The sequence below is a fragment of the Carettochelys insculpta genome, chromosome 34 (assembly GCF_033958435.1).
Source record: "Carettochelys insculpta isolate YL-2023 chromosome 34, ASM3395843v1, whole genome shotgun sequence".
NCBI lineage: Eukaryota > Metazoa > Chordata > Testudines > Carettochelyidae > Carettochelys > Carettochelys insculpta.
In genome coordinates, this window is record NC_134170.1 from 499,458 (window position 1) to 520,757 (window position 21,300).

The 21,300-nt window shown below is 68.3% G+C and overlaps 1 protein-coding gene across 4 annotated transcripts; it reads right to left on the bottom strand.

Annotated features, from left to right (window-relative positions):
• Nucleotides 1-10: 10 nt before the first annotated feature.
• On the bottom strand, nt 11-19,105 carry PLSCR3 (phospholipid scramblase 3). Of its 4 annotated transcripts, none has more exons than XM_074982885.1 (8): nt 18,780-18,881; nt 17,908-18,047; nt 15,370-15,602; nt 13,787-13,829; nt 6,490-6,710; nt 5,973-6,134; nt 4,734-4,895; nt 11-1,378 (listed from the first exon to the last, which is right to left on the bottom strand). In XM_074982885.1, exons 2-8 carry the CDS (start codon nt 17,915-17,917, stop codon nt 1,316-1,318), a joined length of 894 nt encoding a protein of 297 aa, XP_074838986.1. In that variant the 5' UTR covers nt 17,918-18,047; nt 18,780-18,881; the 3' UTR covers nt 11-1,315. The 4 variants fall into 4 exon arrangements, with proteins under 4 accessions (XP_074838986.1, XP_074838985.1, XP_074838984.1 ...); XM_074982884.1 differs by lacking the exon at nt 11-1,378 and adding an exon at nt 1,388-1,840 and having other exon boundaries at nt 18,780-18,917; XM_074982883.1 differs by lacking the exons at nt 11-1,378; nt 4,734-4,895; nt 5,973-6,134; nt 6,490-6,710; nt 13,787-13,829 and adding an exon at nt 13,852-14,718 and having other exon boundaries at nt 15,319-15,602; nt 17,908-17,991; nt 18,780-19,105.
• Between the last annotated feature and the right edge of the window lie 2,195 nt (nt 19,106-21,300).

Genomic DNA, 21,300 nt, shown 5'->3' on the forward strand with positions numbered 1-21,300 from the left:
GGTGGTAGAATACACTCATTCAGCTGGAGTTAAGCCTTTTAATTTCTGCTGGTCATCACGCCCAGCCTGCCCCACGCCTTTGGTGCACAAGCCGACCCCTTTCTCGAGGTACAAGGCTCAGACCCATCTTCTCCGGGCTGTGGATTTGTCCTTCTCGCTTCATTCCCTGTCCTCCGGTCTCCACGTGCCCCGAGAAGGACATCTCCAACCCAAGCCAAGGGAGACAGTGGCGTTGGCCAACGTTGACCGCTCTCGTGTTGGCCAATAGGCCTTCATCTTGGCTTGCGTGACTCCGCTTTGGGCAACGTGTCTCCATCATTGGCTTGACTAGCTTCGCCTGGGGTTGTCCATCTTGGCTCGGCTCCTCAGCCTCATGGCCAACGGCCCATCGTCTTACCACGGCCAACGACCACCTTCTTGGGTTGGGTTGATGCCCTCTTGGTCAACGTGTCTGCATGGTTCCCAACTGTCTTCATCAAGGGATGGCCAGTTGGGTTGGCTGCTCTGCCTCATAGCCAACTTCCCTCTCGCTGGGTTGGCTTCAATCCATCACGGCCAAGGGATCGCCCTCTTGGCGGGGGGTCGGTCGACTCCCTCTGAGCCCACAGGCTGCCACTTTGGCTTTGCAGGACTTCAGCCTGGCCTCAGCTCCTCCAGGGGGTCAAGCCAACCCAACGTACCTCCACCGTGGGTTGACTCTTCTCCCTCAGCATCAGCAATTTGGAGAAATGGGGGACAACGGGGGGCAGGGAGGAAGCCCCATTAACAAGCAGCAGGTTGCACGCCCCCCCCACAACACCCTTCCTAAAGTTCAGAGCAAGATAATTTGGTATTAGCGATAAATACATAAAACGCAGCATGAAAAAGAAATGTTAGGCAGAGCTTGGTGTTGAAGGGGAACCCCGCTTTCCCCAGCTAATTTGTCGTGGCTACTGGAATCGGGGGGTGGGGGGGCGGCAAGGTGCAGGTGGGCCCCAGAAATTGGGTGGCTGATGGAGGCCAGTTTCCTGTGTGGGTGAAGGCCTGAAAGGCACCATGGTGAGAGACGGCCCAGGGCTCTTCAGGTTTAACAGAGGTTGGTGGCCCCCCCGGTTGCTTCTGCTGGACAAGTGCTATGGCCCAGGGACAGGCACATGTGACCAGACCCCTGACACACCCACACCCACAGGTCTCTTGCCCACCTCTCCAAACAGTTTCGCTCCCCTAACACCCGTAGCAGCCCCACCGGTCCATTAACAAAGACCCGCCCCGCCCCCCCGTTGGTGTCAGTAGTGGGATGAAGGCCCCATAGGTGGGAGGAGGGCTCCAGGTGCCTTTAGCTGCTCAGCACCGTGCTCCTCTGGCCGGTGTCGCCCGCCCTCTCGAAGAACATGTAATCCTGGGGAAGGCAGAGAGGAAGAGCTCTTGTAACGGACGCGGAGCCCAATGTACTCTCGGCGGCAGAGCTGCCATCGTGGAGATGGCTCACGAGGAAAAGGAAACAGTTTCCAGCCCCGGCACCTTGGGAGGCCCAGCTATGATGGGTGAAGAGGGCCGGTGGCTGCTGAGGTGAGAGGTGGGAGGGGAGGGGAGTCTGACTGAGGCGCCAGGCAATAGAAGGTGATGACCGCTCATTGGTGGCAGCAGTGGGATGAGGAAAGCAAAGACAGTTGACGTGGACAGTGGAAAGGGCAAGTTAGACTGGCCAATGACAGATAAGGTAGCACTTCCTGTGCGTACCAATGAGAGCAGGAGAAGGCAGGAGACTCTCCCATGAGTTGCAAACTGTTGCCCTGATTTTCAGTGGTAGGCTGAGCGTACGGGTGCTGGATAGGGTAGGTGGGCTGCAGATTGATGGTTGCTGGTGACAGCAGTGGGATAGGCAATGGAAGTCACTGGTGTTAGTGGTGGGATAGGGATTGGCGGCTGCTGGTGGCAGAGGAAAGAGGGGTTGGCAGTCACTGATGGCAGCGGTGGGATAGGGGTGGGCGGTCACTGGTGGCAGAGGTGGGATAGGGATTGGTGGTCACCTGTGGTAGCTGTGGGATAGGGGTTTGAGGTCACCAGTGACAGAAGAGGGATAGGGGTTCGCGGTCACTGGTGGTAGGGATGGGATAGGCGTTGGTAGTCACCAGTGGGATAGGGATTGGCAGTCACTGGTGGCAGGGTGGGATAGGGGTTGGCGGTCACCGGTGGGATAGGGGTTGGTGGTCCCTGGTGGCAGAGAGATGGGATAGGGATTGGCTGTCACCGGTGGGATGGGGTGGGTGGTTGCTGGTGGTAGGAGTGGGATATGGCTTGGAGGTTGCTGGTGAGATAGGGGTTGGCAGTCACTGATGGTAGCGGTGGGATGGGGTTGGTGGTCACTGGTGACAGTTGAGGGATAGGGGCTGGAGGTATCTGGTGGCAGTGATGGGATAGGGACTGATGGTTGCTGGTAGCAGTGGTGAAATAGGGACTGGAGGTATCTGGTGTGAGCGGTGGGATAGGGATTGGTGGTTGCTGGTGGGCGAAGTGGGATAGGAATTGAAGGGTGCTGGTGTCAGTGGTGGGGTAGGGATTGGAGGTTGCCGGTGGCAGAGGTGGGATAGGGCTTGGCGGTCAGTGGTGGCAGTGGTGGGATGGGAGTTGGCGGTCGCTGGTGGCCGCGGTGGGATATGGACTGGAGGTTGCTGGTGGGATAGGGGGTTGGCGGTCACTGGTGACAGTTGAGGGATAGGGGCTGGAGGTATCTGGTGGCAGTGATGGGATAGGGACTGATGGTTGCTGGTAGCAGTGGTGAAATAGGGACTGGAGGTATCTGGTGTGAGCGGTGGGATAGGGATTGGTGGTTGCTGGTGGGCGAAGTGGGATAGGAATTGAAGGGTGCTGGTGTCAGTGGTGGGGTAGGGATTGGAGGTTGCCGGTGGCAGAGGTGGGATAGGGCTTGGCGGTCAGTGGTGGCAGTGGTGGGATGGGAGTTGGCGGTCGCTGGTGGCCGCGGTGGGATATGGACTGGAGGTTGCTGGTGGGATAGGGGGTTGGCGGTCACTGGTGACAGTTGAGGGATAGGGGCTGGAGGTATCTGGTGGCAGTGATGGGATAGGGACTGATGGTTGCTGGTAGCAGTGGTGAAATAGGGACTGGAGGTATCTGGTGTGAGCGGTGGGATAGGGATTGGTGGTTGCTGGTGGGCGAAGTGGGATAGGAATTGAAGGGTGCTGGTGTCAGTGGTGGGGTAGGGATTGGAGGTTGCCGGTGGCAGCGGTGGGATAGGGCTTGGCGGTCAGTGGTGGCAGTGGTGGGATGGGGGTTGGCGGTCGCTGGTGGCCGCGGTGGGATATGGACTGGAGGTTGCTGGTGGGATAGGGGGTTGGCGGTCTCTGGTGGCAGCGGTGGGATATGGACTGGAGGTTGCTGGTGGGATAGGGGGTTGGCGGTCTCTGGTGGCAGCGGTGGGATATGGACTGGAGGTTGCTGGTGGGATAGGGGGTTGGCGGTCACTGGTGACAGTTGAGGGATAGGGGCTGCAGGTATCTGGTGGCAGTGATGGGATAGGGACTGATGGTTGCTGGTAGCAGTGGTGAAATAGGGACTGGAGGTATCTGGTGTGAGCGGTGGGATAGGGATTGGTGGTTGCTGGTGGGCGAAGTGGGATAGGAATTGAAGGGTGCTGGTGTCAGTGGTGGGGTAGGGATTGGAGGTTGCCGGTGGCAGCGGTGGGATAGGGCTTGGCGGTCAGTGGTGGCAGTGGTGGGATGGGAGTTGGCGGTCGCTGGTGGCCGCGGTGGGATATGGACTGGAGGTTGCTGGTGGGATAGGGGGTTGGCGGTCTCTGGTGGCAGCGGTGGGATAAGGGCTGGAGGTATCTGGTGTGAGCGGTGGGATAGGGATTGGTGGTTGCTGGTGGGCGAAGTGGGATAGGAATTGAAGGGTGCTGGTGTCAGTGGTGGGGTAGGGATTGGAGGTTGCCGGTGGCAGAGGTGGGATAGGGCTTGGCGGTCAGCGGTGGCAGTGGTGGGATGGGGGTTGGCGGTCGCTGGTGGCCGCGGTGGGATATGGACTGGAGGTTGCTGGTGGGATAGGGGGTTGGCGGTCTCTGGTGGCAGCGGTGGGATAGGGCTTGGCGGTCAGTGGTGGCAGTGGTGGGATGGGAGTTGGCGGTCGCTGGTGGCTGCGGTGGGATATGGACTGGAGGTTGCTGGTGGGATAGGGGGTTGGCGGTCTCTGGTGGCAGCGGTGGGATAGGGCTTGGCGGTCAGTGGTGGCAGTGGTGGGATGGGGGTTGGCGGTCGCTGGTGGCCGCGGTGGGATATGGACTGGAGGTTGCTGGTGGGATAGGGGGTTGGCGGTCTCTGGTGGCAGCGGTGGGATAGGGCTTGGCGGTCAGTGGTGGCAGTGGTGGGATGGGAGTTGGCGGTCGCTGGTGGCCGCGGTGGGATATGGACTGGAGGTTGCTGGTGGGATAGGGGGTTGGCGGTCTCTGGTGGCAGCGGTGGGATAGGGCTTGGCGGTCAGTGGTGGCAGTGGTGGGATGGGAGTTGGCGGTCGCTGGTGGCTGCGGTGGGATATGGACTGGAGGTTGCTGGTGGGATAGGGGGTTGGCGGTCTCTGGTGGCAGCGGTGGGATAGGGCTTGGCGGTCAGTGGTGGCAGAGGTGGGATGGGGGTTGGCGGTCGCTGGTGGCCGCGGTGGGATATGGACTGGAGGTTGCTGGTGGGATAGGGGGTTGGCGGTCTCTGGTGGCAGCGGTGGGATAAGGGCTGGCTACTCACGATGAGGAAGCAGGCCCCCAGCAGCACAGCCTTCATCTTGACGTCCAGGTCTAGCGGGAACTGGATGCCGAAGGCGTCGGCGTCCGTGAACACCTCCTTGAGCAGCCCGCCCCATTGCTTACTGATCCGGCCCACGCTCCGCGACTCGTCGCTCGTCTTCACCTGTGGGGGGCAGCAGGCAACGTGAGCTCGCGGGGCCCAGGGTCAGTGGCCAATGCAGGAAGTCCCTCCCCTCAGCTGGGCCTGAACAGGAAGTGCCTCAGCTGCCAATCCGTCCACTCCCAACCCCTACAGTCCCTCCTCCTTGACCTGTGCCTGGTTCAGGAAATGCCCCCCTAGCTCTGCCCCCCCGGGATATGGCAACACAGGACATTCACCCTCTAGCTCCTCCCCCCCGGACAGTCCAAAACAGGAAGTTCCCCATAGATTCCCCCCCCCCACAATTGGCCCCAACACAGGAAGTCCCCCTATAGCTCTGCCCCCTGGGGTATCCTCAACACAGGAAGTTCTCCCATTGCTCCGCCCCCTGGGGTGGCCCTAGCACAGGAAGGTCCCTTTTAGCTCCGCCCCCTGGGGTGGCTCCGAGACAGGAAGTGCCCCCATGGCCCCGCCCCTGTTGACATGCCAAAACAGGAAGTCCCCCTTTAACTCTGCTCCCTGGGGCGGCCCCAACAGAGGAACTTCCCCGGAGCTCCGCCCCCCTGGGGTGGCCCCTACACAGGAACTTCCCCGGAGCTCCTCCCCCAACACAGGAACTTCCCCAGAGCTCCGCCCCCTTGGGGCAGCCCCAACACAGGAAGTGCCTCCATAGCCCCGCCCCCTGGGGTGGCCCTAGCACAGAAAGGTCCCTTTTAGCTCCGCCCCCTGGGGTGGCTCCGAGACAGGAAGTGCCCCCATGGCCCCGCCCCTGTTGACATGCCAAAACAGGAAGTCCCCCTTTAACTCTGCTCCCTGGGGCGGCCCCAACAGAGGAACTTCCCCGGAGCTCCGCCCCCCTGGGGCGGCCCCTACACAGGAACTTCCCTGGAGCTCCTCCCCCAACACAGGAACTTCCCCAGAGCTCCGCCCCCTGGGGCAGCCCCAACACAGGAACTTCCCTGTAGCTCCGCCCCCTGGGGCGGCCCCAACACAGGAACTTCCCTGTAGCTCCGCCCTCTGGGGCGGCCCCAACACAGGGAGTCACCCCGGCTCTCCCTCCCGCCTCCCCATCTCAGGCGCCCCCCCACCCCCCCCGAGCACCTCGAAGTTCACGTCCCCCCCACAGCGGAAGACGCAGCAGGGCCCCAGCACCCGCAGGAGCGTCTGCTTCCCGGCATCCTGGACGGAGAACTTGGGGGTGAAGGGGTGCCAGGTCTGTACCACATGGCCGATGGTGGTGCCTGGGGGGCACTGGACTTCCAGCTGCGGGGGGAGGGAGAGAGACACGCCAGGCGGCTGGGAGAGAGGCCGACCCCCCCCCCCACCCATTGCACCCTGCACCCCCCCTTCCCTGGTCCCCGCCCTCCCGGGAGTGGGGGCTGGGCAGCCCGGATGGGGGGGGGGGGTTGGTGCCCAGATTCGAGGTGTGGGGGGCATGGGGTGCGGGGGAGGGGGCTGGGGAGTGACCGATCGGGGCAGCAGGACACTGTGGTGGGGGGGGACCGGGCTTGGAGGGGGCACAGGGGCAGTGCCAGGCCAGGGGAGGGACATGGGGGGGCACGGGGGGGGGGGCCCAGGGGCGACCCCGGGGCAGGGCAGGGCGGGGGCCCCCCCTCACCTCCTGCAGGCAGCAGGGGCACCAGCAGCTGGCGCACTTGAGGGGGCGCAGCAGGCGGAGGACGGGGCGGCCCCCCGGCTCGGTGAGGCTCAGCCCCAGGCGGCGCAGGGAGCCACAGCAGTTGCGGGTGCAGCAGTCGCTCTGCTCCTCGGCCTGGAAGAGCCGCCGGCCCTGCACGTCCCACAGCTCGTACCGGTTGGCGCCCTCGAAGCCGACGAGGGCTGGGAGGGAAGGAGATGTCAGGGCCGCCCGCGTCTCCCACCGTCATGGCCGCCCTCGTCTCCCACCGTCATGGCCACCCGTGTCTCCCACCGTCATGGCCGCCCTCGTCTCCCACCGTCATGGCCGCCCGCGTCTCCCACCGTCATGGCCGCCCTCGTCACCGACCGTCATGGCCACCCGTGTCTCCCACCGTCATGGCCACCCTCGTCTCCGACCGTCATGGCCGCCCTCGTCACCGACCGTCATGGCCACCCGTGTCTCCCACCGTCATGGCCACCCTCGTCACCGACCGTCATGGCCGCCCGCGTCTCCCACCGTCATGGCCACCCTCGTCTCCGACCGTCATGGCCGCCCGCGTCTCCCACCGTCATGGCCGCCCGCCTCACCGACCGTCATGGCCGCCCGCCTCACCGACCGTCATGGCCGCCCGTGTCTCCCACCGTCATGGCCGCCCGCCTCACCGACCGTCATGGCCGCCCTCGTCACCGACCGTCATGGCCGCCCGTGTCTCCCACCGTCATGGCCGCCCGCCTCACCGACCGTCATGGCCGCCCGTGTCTCCCACCATCATGGCCGCCCGCCTCACCGACCGTCATGGCCGCCCTCGTCACCGACCGTCATGGCCGCCCGTGTCTCCCACCGTCATGGCCGCCCGCCTCACCGACCGTCATGGCCGCCCTCGTCACCGACCGTCATGGCCGCCCGTGTCTCCCACCGTCATGGCCGCCCTCGTCACCGACCGTCATGGCAGCCCGTGTCTCCCACCGTCATGGCCGCCCGCCTCACTGACCGTCATGGCCGCCCTCGTCACCGACCGTCATGGCCACCCGCCTCACCGACCGTCATGGCCGCCCGCGTCACCGACAGTCATGGCCGCCCTCGTCACCCACCGTCATGGCCGCCCTCGTCACCCACCGTCATGGCCGCCCGCCTCACCGACCGTCATGGCCGCCCTCGTCACCGACCGTCATGGCCGCCCGTGTCTCCCACCGTCATGGCCGCCCGCCGCACCGACCGTCATGGCCGCCCGCGTCACCGACTGTCATGGCCGCCCTCGTCACCCACCGTCATGGCCGCCTGTGTCTCCCACCGTCATGGCCGCCCGCCTCACCGACCGTCATGGCCACCCGTGTCTCCCACCGTCATGGCCGCCCGCCTCACCGACCGTCATGGCCGCCCGCCTCACCAACCGTCATGGCCGCCCGTGTCTCCCACCGTCATGGCTGCCCTCATCACCGACCGTCATGGCCGCCCGCCTCACCGACCGTCATGGCCGCCCTCGTCACCCACCGTCATGGCCGCCCGCCTCACCGACCGTCATGGCCGCCCGTGTCTCCCACTGTCATGGCCGCCCGCCTCACCGACCATCATGGCTGCCCTCGTCACCGACCGTCATGGCCGCCCGTGTCTCCCACCGTCATGGCCGCCCGCCTCACCGACCGTCATGGCCGCCCGTGTCTCCCACTGTCATGGCCGCCCGCCTCACTGACCGTCATGGCCGCCCTCGTCACCGACCGTCATGGCCACCCGTGTCTCCCACCGTCATGGCCACCCTCGTCACCGACTGTCATGGCCGCCCGCGTCTCCCACCGTCATGGCCACCCTCGTCTCCGACCGTCATGGCCGCCCGCGTCTCCCACCGTCATGGCCACCCTCGTCACCGACCGTCATGGCCGCCCGCGTCTCCCACCGTCATGGCCACCCTCGTCTCCGACCGTCATGGCCGCCCGCGTCTCCCACCGTCATGGCCGCCCGCCTCACCGACCGTCATGGCCGCCCGCCTCACCGACCGTCATGGCCGCCCGTGTCTCCCACCGTCATGGCCGCCCGCCTCACCGACCGTCATGGCCGCCCTCGTCACCGACCGTCATGGCCGCCCGTGTCTCCCACCGTCATGGCCGCCCGCCTCACCGACCGTCATGGCCGCCCGTGTCTCCCACCATCATGGCCGCCCGCCTCACCGACCGTCATGGCCGCCCTCGACACCGACCGTCATGGCCGCCCGTGTCTCCCACCGTCATGGCCGCCCGCCTCACCGACCGTCATGGCCGCCCTCGTCACCGACCGTCATGGCCGCCCGTGTCTCCCACCGTCATGGCCGCCCTCGTCACCGACCGTCATGGCAGCCCGTGTCTCCCACCGTCATGGCCGCCCGCCTCACTGACCGTCATGGCCGCCCTCGTCACCGACCGTCATGGCCACCCGCCTCACCGACCGTCATGGCCGCCCGCGTCACCGACAGTCATGGCCGCCCTCGTCACCCACCGTCATGGCCGCCCTCGTCACCCACCGTCATGGCCGCCCGCCTCACCGACCGTCATGGCCGCCCTCGTCACCGACCGTCATGGCCGCCCGTGTCTCCCACCGTCATGGCCGCCCGCCTCACCGACCGTCATGGCCGCCCGCGTCACCGACTGTCATGGCCGCCCTCGTCACCCACCGTCATGGCCGCCTGTGTCTCCCACCGTCATGGCCGCCCGCCTCACCGACCGTCATGGCCACCCGTGTCTCCCACCGTCATGGCCGCCCGCCTCACCGACCGTCATGGCCGCCCGCCTCACCAACCGTCATGGCCGCCCGTGTCTCCCACCGTCATGGCTGCCCTCATCACCGACCGTCATGGCCGCCCGCCTCACCGACCGTCATGGCCGCCCTCGTCACCCACCGTCATGGCCGCCCGCCTCACCGACCGTCATGGCCGCCCGTGTCTCCCACTGTCATGGCCGCCCGCCTCACCGACCATCATGGCTGCCCTCGTCACCGACCGTCATGGCCGCCCGTGTCTCCCACCGTCATGGCCGCCCGCCTCACCGACCGTCATGGCCGCCCGTGTCTCCCACTGTCATGGCCGCCCGCCTCACTGACCGTCATGGCCGCCCTCGTCACCGACCGTCATGGCCACCCGTGTCTCCCACCGTCATGGCCACCCTCGTCACCGACCGTCATGGCCGCCCGCGTCTCCCACCGTCATGGCCACCCTCGTCTCCGACCGTCATGGCCGCCCGCGTCTCCCACCGTCATGGCCGCCCGCCTCACCGACCGTCATGGCCGCCCTCGTCACCGACCGTCATGGCCGCCCGTGTCTCCCACCGTCATGGCCGCCCGCCTCACCGACCGTCATGGCCGCCCGCGTCACCGACTGTCATGGCCGCCCTCGTCACCCACCGTCATGGCCGCCTGTGTCTCCCACCGTCATGGCCGCCCGCCTCACCGACCGTCATGGCCACCCGTGTCTCCCACCGTCATGGCCGCCCGCCTCACCGACCGTCATGGCCGCCCGCCTCACCGACCGTCATGGCCGCCCGTGTCTCCCACCGTCATGGCTGCCCTCATCACCGACCGTCATGGCCGCCCGCCTCACCGACCGTCATGGCCGCCCTCGTCACCCACCGTCATGGCCGCCCGCCTCACCGACCGTCATGGCCGCCCGTGTCTCCCACTGTCATGGCCGCCCGCCTCACCGACCATCATGGCTGCCCTCGTCACCGACCGTCATGGCCGCCCGTGTCTCCCACCATCATGGCTGCCCTCGTCACCGACCGTCATGGCCGCCCGTGTCTCCCACCGTCATGGCCGCCCGCCTCACCGACCGTCATGGCCGCCCGTGTCTCCCACTGTCATGGCCGCCCGCCTCACTGACCGTCATGGCCGCCCTCGTCACCGACCGTCATGGCCACCCGTGTCTCCCACCGTCATGGCCACCCTCGTCACCGACCGTCATGGCCGCCCGCGTCTCCCACCGTCATGGCCACCCTCGTCTCCGACCGTCATGGCCGCCCGCGTCTCCCACCGTCATGGCCACCCTCGTCACCGACCGTCATGGCCGCCCGCGTCTCCCACCGTCATGGCCACCCTCGTCTCCGACCGTCATGGCCGCCCGCGTCTCCCACCGTCATGGCCGCCCGCCTCACCGACCGTCATGGCCGCCCGCCTCACCGACCGTCATGGCCGCCCGTGTCTCCCACCGTCATGGCCGCCCGCCTCACCGACCGTCATGGCCGCCCTCGTCACCGACCGTCATGGCCGCCCGTGTCTCCCACCGTCATGGCCGCCCGCCTCACCGACCGTCATGGCCGCCCGTGTCTCCCACCATCATGGCCGCCCGCCTCACCGACCGTCATGGCCGCCCTCGACACCGACCGTCATGGCCGCCCGTGTCTCCCACCGTCATGGCCGCCCGCCTCACCGACCGTCATGGCCGCCCTCGTCACCGACCGTCATGGCCGCCCGTGTCTCCCACCGTCATGGCCGCCCTCGTCACCGACCGTCATGGCAGCCCGTGTCTCCCACCGTCATGGCCGCCCGCCTCACTGACCGTCATGGCCGCCCTCGTCACCGACCGTCATGGCCACCCGCCTCACCGACCGTCATGGCCGCCCGCGTCACCGACAGTCATGGCCGCCCTCGTCACCCACCGTCATGGCCGCCCTCGTCACCCACCGTCATGGCCGCCCGCCTCACCGACCGTCATGGCCGCCCTCGTCACCGACCGTCATGGCCGCCCGTGTCTCCCACCGTCATGGCCGCCCGCCTCACCGACCGTCATGGCCGCCCGCGTCACCGACTGTCATGGCCGCCCTCGTCACCCACCGTCATGGCCGCCTGTGTCTCCCACCGTCATGGCCGCCCGCCTCACCGACCGTCATGGCCACCCGTGTCTCCCACCGTCATGGCCGCCCGCCTCACCGACCGTCATGGCCGCCCGCCTCACCAACCGTCATGGCCGCCCGTGTCTCCCACCGTCATGGCTGCCCTCATCACCGACCGTCATGGCCGCCCGCCTCACCGACCGTCATGGCCGCCCTCGTCACCCACCGTCATGGCCGCCCGCCTCACCGACCGTCATGGCCGCCCGTGTCTCCCACTGTCATGGCCGCCCGCCTCACCGACCATCATGGCTGCCCTCGTCACCGACCGTCATGGCCGCCCGTGTCTCCCACCGTCATGGCCGCCCGCCTCACCGACCGTCATGGCCGCCCGTGTCTCCCACTGTCATGGCCGCCCGCCTCACTGACCGTCATGGCCGCCCTCGTCACCGACCGTCATGGCCACCCGTGTCTCCCACCGTCATGGCCACCCTCGTCACCGACCGTCATGGCCGCCCGCGTCTCCCACCGTCATGGCCACCCTCGTCTCCGACCGTCATGGCCGCCCGCGTCTCCCACCGTCATGGCCGCCCGCCTCACCGACCGTCATGGCCGCCCGCCTCACCGACCGTCATGGCCGCCCGTGTCTCCCACCGTCATGGCCGCCCGCCTCACCGACCGTCATGGCCGCCCTCGTCACCGACCGTCATGGCCGCCCGTGTCTCCCACCGTCATGGCCGCCCGCCTCACCGACCGTCATGGCCGCCCGTGTCTCCCACCATCATGGCCCCCCGCCTCACCGACCGTCATGGCCGCCCTCGTCACCGACCGTCATGGCCGCCCGTGTCTCCCACCGTCATGGCCGCCCTCGTCACCGACCGTCATGGCAGCCCGTGTCTCCCACCGTCATGGCCGCCCGCCTCACTGACCGTCATGGCCGCCCTCGTCACCGACCGTCATGGCCACCCGCCTCACCGACCGTCATGGCCGCCCGCGTCACCGACAGTCATGGCCGCCCTCGTCACCCACCGTCATGGCCGCCCTCGTCACCCACCGTCATGGCCGCCCGCCTCACCGACCGTCATGGCCGCCCTCGTCACCGACCGTCATGGCCGCCCGTGTCTCCCACCGTCATGGCCGCCCGCCTCACCGACCGTCATGGCCGCCCGCGTCACCGACTGTCATGGCCGCCCTCGTCACCCACCGTCATGGCCGCCTGTGTCTCCCACCGTCATGGCCGCCCGCCTCACCGACCGTCATGGCCGCCCGTGTCTCCCACCGTCATGGCCGCCCGCCTCACCGACCGTCATGGCCGCCCTCGTCACCGACCGTCATGGCCGCCCGCCTCACCAACCGTCATGGCCGCCCGTGTCTCCCACCGTCATGGCTGCCCTCGTCACCGACCGTCATGGCTGCCCTCGTCACCGACCGTCATGGCCGCCCGCCTCACCGACCGTCATGGCCGCCCTCGTCACCCACCGTCATGGCCGCCCTCGTCACCCACCGTCATGGCCGCCCGCCTCACCGACCGTCATGGCCGCCCGTGTCTCCCACCGTCATGGCCGCCCGCCTCACCGACCATCATGGCTGCCCTCGTCACCGACCGTCATGGCCGCCCGTGTCTCCCACCGTCATGGCCGCCCGCCTCACCGACCGTCATGGCCGCCCGTGTCTCCCACTGTCATGGCCGCCCGCCTCACTGACCGTCATGGCCGCCCTCGTCACCGACCGTCATGGCCGCCCGCCTCACCGACCGTCATGGCTGCTCTGGTCTCCCACCATCATGGCCACCCTCGTCACCGACCGTCATGGCCGCCCGTGTCACCGACTGTCATGGCCGCCCGCGTCTCCCACCGTCATGGCCGCCCGCGTCACCGACCGTCATGGCCGCCCGTGTCTCCCACCGTCATGGCCGCCTGCGTCACCGACCGTCATGGCCGCCCATGTCTCCCACCGTCATGGCCGCCCGTGTCTCCCACCGTCATGGCCGCCCGCGTCAGCGACCATCATGGCCGCCCGCATCACCGACCGTCATGGCCGCTCTGGTCTCCCACCATCATGGCTCGTATTCTGTATTCTGTACGACTGACGGGTTGGTGTGTGTACAGCCAGTGCGTTGCGTACAGCCGGCAGGTTGCTGTGTGTACAGCCGGTGCGTTGCGTGCGGCTGGCAGGTTGCTGTGTGTACAGCCGGTGCGTTGCGTACAGCCGGCAGGTTGCTGTGTGTACAGCCGGTGCGTTGCGTACGGCCGGCAGGTTGCTGTGTGTACAGCCGGTGCATTGAGTACAGCCGGCAGGTTGCTGTGTGTACAGCCGGTGCGTTGAGTACGGCCGGCAGGTTGCTGTGTGTACAGCTGGTGTGTGTGTGCAGCTGGAGGCGTGTGTAGTCTGTGGGGCTCCGTGTGCATGTGGCTGCAGGACAGGCTGGCTGTAGGGGTGTGGAGGGCGAGTTGTGTAGTGGGGGGGCCGTGTGCGTTACCCTCACTCACCTTCCGCCAGCTCCACTTTCTGCTGGATCAGAACCTGGTCGATCTGAAAGGCATGGGAGGGAGCAGGAGGGACTCGGAGGCACACACGAGTGTGACATGCAACACCCACTGCCCGACACACAATACACAGGCACACACAACAAACCCATAGCCCAACACACTCACCAGCTCCCCAGCTCCCAGCCCCTCTGCTCTCACCCACCCGCACCTGCACCCCTCCCAGCAAAGCCAATGACACAGGGACCCCTCGCTCGGCGCCGAGATGCACCCACCTCTGGGGTGGGGCGGCTGGGGACACGGGGACCCCTCGCCCGGCGCTGAGATGAGCCCACCTCTGGGGTGGGGCGGCTGGGGACGCAGGGACCCCTCACCCAGCGCCAAGATGCGCCCACCTCTGGGGCGGGGTGGCTGGGGACATGGGGACCCCTCGCCAGGCGCCGAGATGCGCCCACCTCTGGGGCGGGGTGGCTGGTAACACTTGGACCCCTCGCCCGGCGCTGAGATGCGCCCACCTCTGGGGTGGGGTGGCTGGGGACACGGGGACCCCTCGCCCGGCGCCGAGATGCGCCCACCTCTGGGGCGGGGTGGCTGGGGACACGGGGACCCCTCGCCCGGCGCCGAGATGCGCCCACCTCTGGGGCGGGGTGGCTGGGGACACGGGGACCCCTCGCACGGCGCTGAGATGCGCCCACCTCTGGGGCGGGGTGGCTGGGGACACGGGGACCCCTCGCCCGGTGCTGAGATGCGCCCACCTCTGGGGCGGGGCGGCTGGGGACGCAGGGACCACTCCCCTGGCGCCGAGATGCGCCCACCTCTGGGGCGGGGCGGCTGGGGACACGGGGACCCCTCGCCTGGCGCCGAGATGCGCCCACCTCTGGGGCGGGGTGGCTGGGGACACGGGGACCCCTCGCCCGGCGCCGAGATGCGCCCACCTCTGGGGCGGGGCGGCTGGGGATGCAGGGACCCCTCGCCCGGCGCTGAGATGCACCCACCTCTGGGGCGGGGCGGCTGGGGATGCAGGGACCCCTCCCCTGGCGCCGAGATGTGCCCACCTCTGGGGTGGGGCGGCTGGGGACACAGGGACCCCTCGCCCGGCGCCGAGATGTGCCCACCTCTGGGGTGGGGCGGCTGGGGACACAGGGACCCCTCACCCGGCGCCAAGATGCGCCCACCTCTGGGGCGGGGCGGCTGGTAACACTTGGACCCCTCGCCCGGCGCTGAGATGCGCCCACCTCTGGGGCGGGGTGGCTGGGGACACGGGGACCCCTCGCCCGGCGCCGAGATGCGCCCACCTCTGGGGCGGGGTGGCTGGGGACACGGGGACCCCTTGCCCAGTGCCGAGATGCGCCCACCTCTGGGGCGGGGTGGCTGGGGACACGGGGACCCCTCGCCCAGCGCTGAGATGTGCCCAGCTCTGGGGCGGGGTGGCTGGGGACACAGGGACCCCTCGCCCAGCGCTGAGATGCGCCCACCTCTGGGGCGGGGCGGCTGGGGACACGGGGACCCCTCGCCCGGCGCCGAGATGCGCCCACCTCTGGGGCGGGGCACAGTAGCCGTTTCCATGCAGCTCCCCACCCACTCACCTGCGCCAGATGCTCCAGCCCTGGAGGGATGCTGCTGGACACAGGCAGGTAGGGCGTGATGGCCGCGTGGGGGTGCTGTGAGGGGGGGTCCCCGTAGGCCTGCGGTGGGGGTTGGGGTGGGACCATCTGCCCCATACCAGAGGCAGGGTAGATGTTAAATCCCGGGGCGGGGGCTGATGGGGCAGGGTGGGGGCTGGGGAACGGGGCAGCGGGGTAGGTAGCCGGGGGGTAACCTGCCAACAAGAGAGAAAAATTACCCCGCCACGCCAAAAAAGTGTTCCCCACACGCATAGACATTGCCCTTTTAAGGGGGGGGGCAGAGACAAGCCAGGGCCTCAATGCATTCTGGGATTTGTAGTTCCGAGGCATGAACAGCCTGAACTACACAACAGGGCAGCAAGGCATGCTGGGAAAAAGCTCCAGCCTGTGGTCATCCTCCCCCCTTCCCCTCTGCCCTGGAAACTACAAGTCCCAGAGTGCCCCGGGCCGGGAAACCCTCTTAAAGGGCCAGCTCCCTCCAAGCCCCTTTTTTTAGGGGGAGCAGGACAGTGGATATAGGAGTCAACTCTCTGGCCAGGGGACCCCGCCCCATTATCCCACCCCTTTAAGTTCACTATTACTGGGGCACGTCCCCCCACCAGGAATGCTGGGGGAGGGGAGGACCGGCCGAGGCTGTCACGAGCGTGTCGGGGCTCAGCCCAGCCGAGTGGGACGTCAGCTGCGAGGGGTGACTCAGGGGAGTCTCTGCCCTGGTCTGGTTCGGCGGCATTCCCGGTGTCAGTGTCAGCCCGGCTCTCCGGGCGTGTCGGGGTGGGGAGGGAGTCAGGGGACTGGCAGGACTGGGGGATGCAGGGGCTGTGGGGGCGGGAGTTAGGGGACCGGTAGCGCTGGGGGATGCAGGGGCTGTGGGGGCGGGAGTGAGGGGACCGGCAGGGCTGGGGGATGCAGGGGCTGTGGGGGCGGGAGTTAGGGGACCGGTAGCGCTGGGGGATGCAGGGGCTGTGGGGGCGGGAGTGAGGGGACCGGCAGGGCTGGGGGGTGCAGGGGCTGTGGGGCGGGAGCGAGGGGACCAGCAGGGCTGGGGGATGCAGGGGCTGTGGGGTTAGGAGTGAGGGGACCGGCAGGGCTGCGGGATGCAGGGGCTGTGGGGCGGGAGCGAGGGGACCAGCAGGGCTGGGGGATGCAGGGGCTGTGGGGTTAGGAGCGAGGGGACCGGCAGGGCCGGGGGATGCAGGGGCTGTGGGGGTGGGAGTGAGGGGACCTTCAGGGCTGGGGAATGCAGGGGCTGTGGGGTGGGAGTGAGGGGACCGGCAGGGCTGGGGGATGCAGGGCTGTGGGTTGGAAGCGAGGGGACCGGCAGGGCTGGGGGATGCAGGGGCTGTGGGGCGGGAGCGAGGGGACCGGCAGGGCTGGGGGATGCAGGGGCTGTGGGGTGGGAGTGAGGGGACCGGCAGGGCTGGGGGTGCAGGGGCTGTGGGGACGGGAGTGAGGGGACCGGCAGGGCTGGGGGATGCAGGGGCTGTGGGGGCGGGAGTTAGGGGACCGGTAGCACTGGGGGATGCAGGGGCTGTGGGGGCGGGAGCGAGGGGACCAGCAGGGCTGGGGGATGCAGGGGCTGTGGGGGCGGGAGTGAGGGGACCGGCAGGGCCGGGGGATGCAGGGGCTGTGGGGCGGGAGCGAGGGGACCAGCAGGGCTGGGGGATGCAGGGGCTGTGGGGTGGGAGCGAGGGGACCGGCAGGGCTGGGGGATGCAGGGCTGTGGGTTGGAAGCGAGGGGACCGGCAGGGCTGGGGGATGCAGGGGCTGTGGGGCGGGAGCGAGGGGACCGGCAGGGCTGGGGGATGCGGGGGCTGTGGGGGCGGGAGTGAGGGGACCGGCAGGGCTGGGGGATGCAGGGGCTGTGGGGCGGGAGTGAGGGGACCGGCAGGGCTGGGGGATGCAGGGACTATGGGGCGGGAGTGAGGGGACCAGCAGGGCTGGGGGATGCAGGGGCTGTGGGGCGGGAGCGAGGGGACCAGCAGGGCTGGGGGGTGCAGGGGCTGTGGGGTGGGAGTGAGGGGACCGGCAGGGCTGGGGGGTGCAGGGGCTGTGAGGTTAGGAGGGAGGGGACCGGCAGGGCTGGGGGGTGCAGGGGCTGTGGGGTTAGGAGGGAGGGGACCGGCAGGGCTGTGGGGCAGGGCGGGGCGGACCATAGCTGGCCCCCTGCCCGGCCTGGCGCGGGGTCCAGCGCTGGGTGGGGCGGACGCGGTTTCCGTCCTTTTGTCTTATTTTCCCCTCTGTGTTCAGCACATTCTCCTGTTTCAGCGTGGGGTGGGGGATGGACAGACAGACAGACAGACACAGTCACCGACAGGGGGTCTGGGGCTGGAGAGAGGACAGACGGACGGAGGGGGGGCAGATGCACAGACGGGATCTGTGGGGCTGGACAGACAGACGGACGGGGGGGCAGACGCACAGACAGGGGGTGTGGGGCTGGAGGGAGGGCCGGCCGGCCGGCCAGACATGTGGGGCACAGACAGTGGGCTGTGCCCCCCCTACCTGATGCCATTGGGGGGCTGGCTGGGCTCCGCTTGGGGGTTGCTGGACCCACGGCGAGTCGCTCCCCAGCTCAGCTCAGCACCCCTGCACCACACGAGAGGGGGTCAGCAGCTGCGGCAGGGGCCCCCTGTGGCCCCCCGCTGGTGGGGGGGAATCACAAAGTTGTGGGGTGCCCCCCGAGCCACTCAGTGATTCACCACCTGACCCCCAGATCCCTCACCCCTCCATAGACCCCCCCCCCCCAAATCTCTCCCCTCCAGAAGCAACACTAGGCCCTGTTACACCCAGCTAGCCCCCCCCCGGCACAGCCAGGCCTCACCCTCCCACCGCTGGGGAGAGAACCCAGGAGTCCAGGCTCCCACCCCCTGCTCTAACCATCAGCCTCCACTGCCCTCCCAGCGCCAGGGAGAGAACCCAGGAGTCCTGGCTCCCGGCCCCCTGCTCTAACCACCAGCCCCCACTGCCCTCCCAGCACCAGGGAGAGAACCCAGGAGTCCTGGCTCCCACCGTCTGCTCTAACCACCAGCCCCCACTGCCCCCCAGTGCCAGGGAGAGAACCCAGGAGTCCTGGCTCCCGGCCCCCTGCTCTACCCACCAGTCCCCACTGCCCCCCGCCCCAGTGCCAGGGAGAGAACCCAGGAGTCCTGGCTCCCACCGTCTGCTCTAACCACCAGCCCCCACTGCCCCCAGTGCCAGGGAGAGAACCCAGGAGTCCTGGCTCCCGGCCCCCTGCTCTAACCACCAGCCCCCACTGCCCCCCAGTGCCAGGGAGAGAACCCAGGAGTCCTGGCTCCCGGCCCCTGCTCTACCCACCAGTCCCCACTGCCCCCGCCCCAGCGCCGGGGAGAGAACCCAGGAGTCCTGGCTCTTACGTAAACAGTTCCCGCTGCGGCTAGAGCCTCCATGGCGTGGCTGGGCGTGTCGGGGATCCCGGGTGTATGTCCCCGCCCTGGCCCGTCCCCCTCCCGCTGAGGGGGGCAGGACCAGCCCCTCAATTCCCAAACGCCCCTCCCCCTCAGGGGAGTGGTTATCCTGATTTCAAGAACCGCCCCCGGAGCGTCCCCCACTCCCCAGCACCACTGCCGGAAAGGCAGAGAATGGCCCGCGGGGGGCGGCAGGCGGGGGGGACAGCCCTGCCCCCTGAAAGCGAAGAGCACCCAGCTCTGACCACCAGCCCCCACTGCCCTCCCAGCGCCAAGCAGAGAACCCAGGAGTCCTGGCTCCGACCCCCTGCTCTACCCACCAGCCCCCACTGCCCTCCCAGCGCCGGGGAGAGAACCCAGGAGTCCTGGCTCCCGCCCCCTGCTCTAACCACCCGCCCCCACTGCCCTCCCAGCGCCGGGGAGAGAACCCAGGAGTCCGGGCTCCCACCTCTGCTCTAACCACCAGCCCCAAATGCCCTCCCAGCGCCGGGGAGAGAACCCAGGAGTCCTGGCTCCCGGCCCCTGCTCTAACCACCCGCCCCCACTGCCCTCCCAGCGCCGGGGAGAGAACCCAGGAGTCCGGGCTCCCACCTCCTGCTCTAACCACCAGCCCCAAATGCCCTCCCAGCGCCGGGGAGAGAACCCAGGAGTCCTGGCTCCCGGCCCCTGCTCTAACCACCAGCCCCCAGTGCCCTCCCAGCCCCGGGGAGAGAACCCAGGAGTCCTGGCTCCCGGCCCCCTGCTCTAACCACCAGCCCCCACTGCCCTCCCAGCGCCGGGGAGAGAACCCAGGAGCCCTGGCTCCCACCCCCCTGCTCTAACCACCAGCCCCCACTACCCTCCCAGCGCCGGGGAGAGAACCCAGGCATCCGGGCTCCTCCCCGCCCCCGCCTTTCTTTGCTTCTCAGTTTCCTGCCCCCCAAGTGAGTGGCAGGGCCGCCCCCACCCCGCTGCCCCCCCAGGTTGGTCTGAGCCAGGACCCCCGGCTCCCCTGCCCCCCGGCCGTACCTCGGGCGCTCGGCGGGCAGAGCCGGGCTGGGGGCGGAGACGGGGCGGGCAGAGGAAATAGACGACACCGGAGGGAGGGAGGAGACCGGAATAGCGCCCCCGCCCGCCCCCCCGCCGGCGGCTCCCCCCAGCCCGCCCCCCGCCGGCAGCCCCCTAGCCCCCCCCGCTGGGAACCTCCCCGCTTGTCCCCCCGAGCCCCCCCATTAATCCTCCAGCCGCCCCCCGCCTGCAGCTCCCCCAAGCCTGCCCCCCCCCGGGTACCCCGCCGCTATCCCCCAGCCCGCCCCCCGCCGGCAGCCCCTTTCCCCCCCCACCGCCGGGAACCCCCCCGCCTGTTCCGCCCGCCCCCCCAGTAATCCACCAGCCCGTCCCCCCGATCCCCTCCGCCTGCCCCCCCACCGCCAGCTTCCCCCGCCCACCCTCCGGAACCCCCCCGCCTGCCCCCCCCGAGTCCCCCACAGTAATCCCCCAGCCCGGACCCCGCCGGCAGCCCCCTCCAGCCAGTCCCTGCCGGGGACCCCCCAGCCCGTACCCCCAGGAACCCCCCAAGCCTGTCCCACAGACCGGCAGCCCCCCGAACCCCCAGAATATGTGTGTGTGTGTTACACAACAGATGGCAACATGGTGCGTGTCTCTCTGTTGTGCGTGTGTGCAGCACTTGGTGTGTGAAGGAGTCAGTTGTGTGTGTATCGCTCAGGGGCGTTTGTGTTTGTTACCGGACAATTGTGTGTACTGCATAGTGTGTGTGTGTGTGTGTGTGTGTGTGTGATTGTGTGAGTGTGTCTTCCCCAGCGTGTGGGTGTGGGTGTGGCACGACTCTGTCTTTGCACAGTGGGGTGTGTTGCACGGGGGGAGCACGTGCGTGTCTCTCACTGGGTGTTGCGGGGGGCGAGTTTGTGCATTGGACTGCTCTTGTGTGTCCTGCAGGGGCAAGTTGGGCGAGCGGGATGTGTGTGTGTGTGTGTGTGTGTGTGTGTGTGTGTGTGTGGCTGTGACGGCTGTGGCTGTGGCACCCCCCCCCGGGGGGCTGCGCGTGTCCCTTGTGCACTCATGCGAGGCAGTGTACTCGTGCGGGACAGCATACTCATGTGAGAGGGTACTCGTGCGAGGCAGCATACTTGTGTGAGACAGTGTACTCGTGCGAGGCAGTGTACTCGTGCAAGACTACTCGTGCGAGGCGCGTACTTGTGTGACTGTACTTGTGCAAGACAGCGTACTCGTGTGACACAGCATACTCATGTGAGAGTGTACTCATGTGAGACAGTGTACTCGTGCGAGGCAGTGAGCGTGCAACACCATCGGCTGCGTGGAGTTGTAGGGACATGCAGAGGCAGTGGCATGGCCTGCCCCACCCATTGTCTTGGCATGACACAGCCCCCCCCAAACTGCACCCAGGGGGTCACTCACCCTGTCTGTAGTGCGTGGGGGAGGGGGGGCTGGTAACAGGACACCCTGAGAATCC